At 46.3% G+C, this 7,982-nt stretch overlaps 1 protein-coding gene across 1 annotated transcript; it reads right to left on the bottom strand.

Annotated features, from left to right (window-relative positions):
- Nucleotides 477–2,806, bottom strand: CST3 (cystatin C). The gene is made up of 3 exons (XM_021393057.1): nt 2,533–2,806; nt 1,992–2,105; nt 477–872 (listed from the first exon to the last, which is right to left on the bottom strand). Exons 1-3 carry the CDS (start codon nt 2,794–2,796, stop codon nt 795–797), a joined length of 456 nt encoding a protein of 151 aa, XP_021248732.1. The 5' UTR covers nt 2,797–2,806; the 3' UTR covers nt 477–794.

Below are 7,982 nucleotides of genomic sequence, written 5' to 3'. Positions count from 1 at the left end.
GTCCTTGGGCTTCCTATTCAGAGCTTCCATCTTTGAAACACTAAAGAACCAAAGATACAGTAGGATAACCTGTAAAGACACAACGCTAGAGGTCAGTGCTTCTCAAACACCTCAAATGCAATGGAAAAAGACAGCAGCATGGTTAATTCTTACACAGCACAGCTGCATTAACACATGCAGCTCTGCAACACAGCAGCTGATGCAGAATTCCAGCAGGAACTGATCACACACTTCACATAAGTTCTGGTTAGCCTTCCCAAAAGACAGCATTACAAGCTATGGCATTTTCAAGGCCCAAACATTTCTTCAGTCAAAACAGCTACAGACTTTCAACTCTTATAGATTTATTCCTGCTGTAATCAGGACCCCACATTTCTGTTCACCCCATCCTTCGGGCATGGGATATTGCTGATAAACACAAACCCTCCCTCCAAGACACCAGGCACCCATATAAAGGCAAGCACACACAACAGCAATGATGAATTGAGTTTTAATGTTTACAGTAGTCACTTTACAGGGACACCAACTTTATCCTCAATTCTGACATTGGAGTTGCTTTATTGGGAAAGCTGTGAGAAGACAGCTACTCCAAAATATAACTACAAAGAGGAAAAAATAAAGTTGAGATCATTCTGTGCTTTATAGGAAGATTACATAGTTTTACTTGCATAGCACAAGCATACAGAAGTGTGAGTTAACAGGCAGGGATACAACCCATCTCAATTCATGTTATTGCTTCTTTTTTCCTCCATCTGAGTAACTGGTTGCTGGTCACTGCTGGAGCCAAGAGAGGCTTACTGGCAGGTACTTTTCAGTAGTTTAATTTGGTTTAGCCAAGGAACACTGTACACTACAAAGGTGCATGTGGTATACTGAGGAGAGAGAAAAAGAAATCAATTATCAGATTAAGTGCATACAACGATGTCACTGATCATTGTTCTACACAGATCTACTCCATTATGTGATCCTTGAACGTGTGCCACTCTTATGACTCTGGATTTGCGCTTTCCTGGCAGTGTATTCTGGAACCCCGCACTTAGAACCTGCTCAGGACTAATCATTTATCCCAAACACTAACGCAGAAGCCAAGCAGTCAGTGTTTCACAACACCAAGCTACTTCCACACACTAGTTCCCAATGCTGTAGAGCTTTCAGCCTGGATAATACTCCAGTGTAAGCTCTGAGGGCACAGGCAGGCAGGCCCACACAGCTAACCAATTTGTTTGTGCATGCCTGCCTAACCATGGCAGCCATGTTGATGCACAGGCAAGCTTCTAGCCAGGAGCTTAGTAGATCATTTCTGTGCAGTGTCAGTTCTCACACGTGCAGGCACAAGGAACATGTACAGAGAAGTTCAGCCTATTACCAGTTAATACCAGTAAAGAAATAACAGCAAGAACCAGACACTGACCAAATTAAGTCAGACAATTTGGTGCACTAACCTGAAAAGCTACATTACTTCTTAAGAAAACAGCATGCAGCGTGACATAGGGCTGCTGCATAACTCAAGAGAACCAGGGTAATCCAGCTGAGATCAGTGCTTAGCCCAAAGTAAGATTCACAGAAATGGGAGTCTCTCATGAGAGAGCACTGAGTTGAGCTTGTTCCCATCAGCACGGGAGGAGCTGAGATGGGCATGAGGACTTAGGGCACCACACTGACAGGCAGGAGACCCCTAAGTAATCCCTTCTTGGCAAAGTTTCCTCTGCATATCCCTGGAATGAGTGCCATGCGCACCCATAAGATTGAGGCACGTGTACTCCTATTGTGCACCACAGCCTGAGGTCTCCACTTAGGCATGCTGAAAGGCCTCCCTCCCTCTGTGAGCATTATCTGGCAAGACAAGTTCTGCAAGGGCAGCATCTTGCCCAGTCTAAAGGCATGACGCATCTGATCTTATTAGAAGCAGACAGGTGATGCTACCCATACCTTCCCAGAGGGAAGGAAGGCACTAGGAACCCAGTGAGCAGCACATCCTGCCCAGAGCCTACCTTAGCCATCTCTGGCTCATCGTGGAATTCACAGCTCTGGAGATCACCCGATGACTTGGGGCAAGTTGTCCGACCAATCTCAACCTCCAGGATGTACTTGATTCCAGACACGAGCTGCAACAAGACCACAGGCAGTGTCAGCTTTAGTTGCAGCACATACTTAAGGTCTCTCTAAAATGAAGAATCTAACAGAAAGGAAGGTCCTTTTGCTGACACATTAGCACAACCAGCCAAAAAGTACAGACATGGCAGTGTGCGGCAACCTTTGCAGAAGAGACACTCAGCATCCCTTGCCAAACAGCAAACAAGATCCAAGTAAACAAGTAAGTGCAGCTTCCTTAATCGGTAAGCAAAAGTGCATTAGCTCATAAAGCAGCATAAGAAAGATACCAATATTTCAATCCTAGCATTCAGAGCCATAAGCCCCGATCTTTCATCCACCTTCTGCGGCAGAACAGCCTGAATTAACCTCAGAAACCCCAACTCTCACAGCACTCCACGCACACACAGGTTGCACCGGGAGCCGCAGGCCCGCACCCACCTGCCGCTTGGCGCTGATGATCCGCACCACCCGGCTGGAGTACTTGTCGTTGCTGGCCCTGTTGTACTCGGCCATGGCGAACTGCAGGGCCCGCTGCAAGCCCTCGTCGTTCTCATTCACAGGCACGGGTGCCCCCAGAAGTCGGGGACGTTCCTCGCTGCCCAGGACAGCGCCAGCGAGCATCAGGGCCGCAGCCAGCAGCACCACAACACTCCGAGCGCCCGCCATGGCTGCGCAGTGCGCGCTACGCCCAGTCGCCCCCATTTTAAGGCCTTCGGAGTGGGCGGGCGGCGGCCTCGGCCCACAGACCCCGCCCTACCGCGCCCCGCCCCTCGGCGCGACGGGGTTGGCTGCTCCCCTCCCGGCCGTGCAGGGCAGGGCAGACGAAGCCTGTGGCTCGGCAAGGCTGGGAAGTGGGGCGGTTTAGAGAGGCAACAAGTACTCGCACGGTGGGCTTTCAGAGCAGCCCCGCAGCCAGGTTGCACTCAGGGTGAACTCACGCAGACTTTCCAGGGGACAGGGTGTAGGTAGGGGCTTGGCACTGCAGGAGTGAGGCTGTCCCGTCTGGAATTACACCACCCACAACCCTCTTTTTGGGTTGGGATGGGGGAGGCTGCTTTCCCACACGGGTCCGGGAACTTGGAGAACTTTTCCAGGCTCTGCCTCCTCATGACTTATTCTTGCACTTATTTCCCTCTACTGTGGGGGGGACAACAAACCACAGAGCATTTTAAGTTACTAATTTGGCTTTTAGCACAAAACACCATGTGTCATTTCCTATATCTGCCTCCACAGCATTGGTGTTATCTCATCTACGTTAATTGCTCAAGGCCAGAGGGGTATCAGGAGCAAGGCTGGCTTCCCAAACAGATGGCTTAACTTCTAGTTTCATCTCATAACCACAAGGCTGTCTGTTTCTCCTGTCAGGAATCCTAACTTTGGCAAGTCAGGACCTAATATAGCACTACAGAGCTAGCCTGAGCGAGATTTAAGGCCTTGTGCAGTTGTTAGATTAAGAGAGAGTGACATTTTATGCCTGAATACCCTCAACACCTCTCACGACGAGAAGGAAAGGGCTTGTGCACTGACTGGAAAGGCTGGTTGTAGCCTGCTGAGTGCTAGCAATATCCAGCATGAAAATTACTGCAGGAAACACCCTGCAGTTGGCAACAAGCTGTGCAACTAACGCTGCATCCACAGGACATTATGGCAGCTTTTACTGGTAAGAGAAAGACGCCAGCACCAGTGCAGCACCAGGTGCTGTTAGTGACACAGGACAGAATATCAGTGCTGTTGGAATTGAGGGAGCTTTGGCCACTCCTTCAGAGCCAGTCTGAGCTGAGGCTGGGCAGAAAAGGCTTTACAGTCGCCCTTTGTCTATCTGCGGGGAAAAGCAGGGAGAAATAGCTCTTGATAAGAGCTAAATGCTTTCCCTGCAGTACAGGCAAACAAGCAAGAAAAGTCTTAGCCCTGCTCAGGTCACCTCATTGGAGTTAAGGTAAAACAAGCCATAGTCCACCTGTGTCATTCTCCTGAGTTATAGCAGCACATACTTCAATGCAGAGCTGCTTACCCAGGACCACGTCCAGGTGGCTTTTGAAGAACTCAAAAGAGAAGCCTCCACAACTTCTCTGAGTAGCCTGTGCCAGTTCTTCGGCAGCCAGACAGCACAGGAGGACTTCCTGATGGTCAGGGGGAGCCTGCTGTGTTCAGCTCGCTCTCCAGCTCTCACCTAGAATTCCAGTTTCTTCTCAGATGTCAATCTGTCACTGGCCCAATGAATAATTGATCCCACAAAGCCACTCCAAGAGAAAAGACTGAGGAAGCAGAGGAGGCTTGCATCAGTTATGTTGAGGGATGGTGACACCTTTTGTGAGGGAAAGGCTTGTTGCCATCCTTAGGCAGGTAATCATTTACACATAATGGAGGAGGTTCAACACTGAGAGTTACCATCTTACCCCCAAACAGGGCACAGTCTGGGCATAGGTGTTGAAAAGTCTCTGCCTTGAGTTTTAGGGAGCAGAGCCTTCAGCCTGGGTTTTGTTTCCCCCAGAGAAGTTCCTTAAGAACTGGCTCCTCGTACTGGGGGATTGTCTCTACAGCATTTCAGCCACAAGTTTTATATCTTCTTCGCCACTACCTGCAGCTTCCCAAAACTGCAGCTGAGACAAAGGAACATCTAAGGAATGACTGTCAACCCCTTCTTACACTGCAGGCAGGTTTCCAGAAGCAGTCTGCCCTCCTGCTCACATCATCAGCTTTCGAACCTAGAATAAAAGACCACATTTGGTTTGAAAGGGAGAAAAATCTCAAACACCAGTCTCAGAATTCCTTGTTCTTCTTCATTTGTACTTCCATTCCTTCCCCCTTCCTCAGAAAACAGGTGTATCTGGAGAGTTGGTTGTCATCAGAACAGCTTTTTAACTGCCTGAAGAGAGTTGCCTGTTGGTCAGCATCGTTGTCCTCTTCCTTGGACATCAACACTATACTCAGTTGAAGACACATAACTGCAGAAAGCAGAACTGCTCTTTGGTAGCAGTGTCAGAACATGTTTCTGTTGTGCCAGGATTTATCTTCACCTTTCCTAAGAGATGCACCAATATTTATTCTGCAAAATAGTGGTTGCCAGAGTCCTTCTTTGACACAGTTGCTGTCTGGCTTCACTGTACAGAATGGCTGCAAGGGAAACTTGCCCTTTGGAGTTTGGGAGTTTCCAGCCTGGGCCAAAGGCTTTGAGGATGGCTGTTCTCTTGGCCTTTCCTCACAGATGAGCCAGTAGTAAGCTGCATCTATTTACTGTTTCTAATCCAAGCTTTACAAAATCAGGACTTGAACCAAAGAAATTTTGAGAGGAAGAAAAAAAAAGGGGGCAAAAATTGATGCTTTACAACAGGTTAATAAAGGGAACCTGGTTCATGAAATTGCATTTGTTCTTTTGTTTCTGAAGGGTACAACTAATTGTCTATATCACAAGCTTCTTCTTCTTTTAATAAATAAAATAGAAATTCTCAAATAATCAGACGACCCAACAATTTAGGTAATATACCAAGCCGCATGAGACTCATGAGGTAATATTGGAGAAGTCTGCCTTGTAGGGTGCTGTCAGTATTGCCAAAAACAGAAACATAGTTTCAGTGTCTTCTTGCATCAAACCACGCAGTTGGTTCAACATCATTTGTGCAATATCTGACATATTTTCATCTGTGTTTCAGTTCCAATCAGGATTGATAAGCTTTTTAAGTCAGCAGGCAGACTCCCTTCTCCAAAAAACTGCGACATTCCTTGCCCTTGCTGTTAACAACTTCTCTCATCTCTCCTTTAACATCTAAAGAAACAATTATAGATGTCTCTACTCAGTAGCTAACTGAAGAGCTCTGAGATACTGTGACATGTCTTTCAAAGTACAATTAGACCAGGATGTTTGAAGAAGCAGCTAATCCTGTAATCAAGAATAACAGTTTTTCCACAGAACTGAACTCTGAATGACCCTGAAGAGAGAGTAATTACTGTGATAGAGAAAAGCATGACTGAACACTAAACATCTGGTTTAAATTTCTCATAACCAAGGGATCAGCAAGAAAAGTGCAGGCCAAGCCTATGCTGGGGCCAGGCACTTGGATCCCACTCAGTGAACCCAGAGCAGCGATAGGCGGGATGCTGACATGGTTCCCCCTCCCCTCCTGTGCTGGGTAACCCGCACAAGGGTATGGAAGGGAGGTGTTTTGTAAAAGGAGAGTTTTCAAAAACTGAAAGCCCCTTGTGCAAGATGGTCAGCAATTTATGAGACACAGCTGAGAGTGACTCAGTGCCAAAAACAAAGCCACTGCTGTTGAAGAGTGTCTTGTGCTTATGGAAATGAGTCCATCCACACCTCTCTCACACTAACTGATATTCACTGATGCTGGGAGAAGTAAAGAGCCTCTGTCTTCCTCAGAGACCATGGCCACCTCTGTCCACACCCCGCTCCTGCATTTGATTTTTTGGATGCTAATGGAGGGAATTTTCCACACAAGAAAAATCATGGACTTATCTTCTCTTTCAGCTTCCAAATGTTGTCTCTGAAACCTTAAGCAGCTTACCTGAAGCCCCCAGGGAGCCAGAACCATGGTCACATCTTTTCTGCATCTACACTCTTTCATGTGCTGGCAAGATCCCACCACAGATAACCAAGGGTGGCTATTCTGGGTAGACTGCAAGGCTGGGTAGACTTCAGCTGGTAAACACCATGTGCCAGGATAGGCTTCAAAAACATCTGAACATCTTTCAGTGCTCATAGTATAACTGGGTTAGAAAAGACTGAAGCTGCCATTTTCCACCAGCTGAGGACCGTCCCTCCAAGGCACAACCATGCTTCCTTTGATCTTCACAATAGCCTGGAAAGATCTAATAATTGTCTACTTCTAATAAGCCTAGCATTTTGTGCCAAATGCATCTTTCAGGCAATTCAGTGGAAACAGACTTGCTAGGAAACACAGGCCTAGGTGTTCAGTTCAATCAAAAGCACAGCCCTAGATTTCTCAGGAACAGGAAAAAAAAAAAAAAAACCACCAAAACAATAGACCAATACGCCAATTCAAACCAAACAAAAAGAAGCAAGAACAGTACCACAAAGCCCTGTTCACTCATTGGCAGTCACTTTTAAGAATTAAATGCTGAACAGCTAACAGGACCGATCTCAGTAAGGTCAACAGTTGGATCTGCCCCATGCTTAATCACCATTCAGAGAGTGATTCCTAGGAGATGGAGGCAATGTAGGGGAGCTACCCACCTCTCTGCTGAGTCCCAGGCTACTCACATCATTTGAGGGTAACAGCACTGCATGATTTGAATCCCTTCTGCCAATGCAGAAGAGAATCTGCCTCTAAGAAATGGGTATTTGCATACAAACATCTGCTTCAGTAATTACTGATGATAATCTACTTTTGTGCCCACAAGGAAGTGCATTATTGTTTTACAGTCAAGCAGTAAATATAGTGATTGCCAACAGAAAAGCTGCATTTCAAGTAACTCCAAGCAATAGTTATGGTCAGACTGTGCAAAAGAAGCAGTGAAGCCACACTTTTGACGGTGAATGCCAATCAAGGTGAAGTACTGGTGTATTCAGGATGCTAGCAAAAAAATAAAAAAAAACACCAGTATCCTTCTCCATTCTGAGAAATGTAAATGCTGGCACAATGATTCAAAATTACCAGAGATTTTGTGCAAACTGATGTCTTTGATCACTGTATTAGCTTATATCTGCTGAGACTAATACAGCCATCCTCTTTTCTTCTATATTTGTTCACCTCAGCCTGCAGGAAAAATAACTTGCTTGCTTTAGATTTCTAATAATTAGTTCACAGTGGATAATTTTTCCTTCCCTAGGAATCACTTGGTTCAGAGCTTACCAAGAAAATGAGTTCTCTCCAATCCAACCAAAAGTATAAAGTATGTGTTTAAGTTAAGCCTCT

Source organism: Numida meleagris, chromosome 3, assembly GCF_002078875.1.
Source record: "Numida meleagris isolate 19003 breed g44 Domestic line chromosome 3, NumMel1.0, whole genome shotgun sequence".
In the NCBI taxonomy this organism is placed as follows: domain Eukaryota; kingdom Metazoa; phylum Chordata; class Aves; order Galliformes; family Numididae; genus Numida; species Numida meleagris.
The sequence above is the reverse complement of the archived record's forward strand: the minus strand, read 5'-3'. Positions and strand labels throughout refer to the sequence as shown.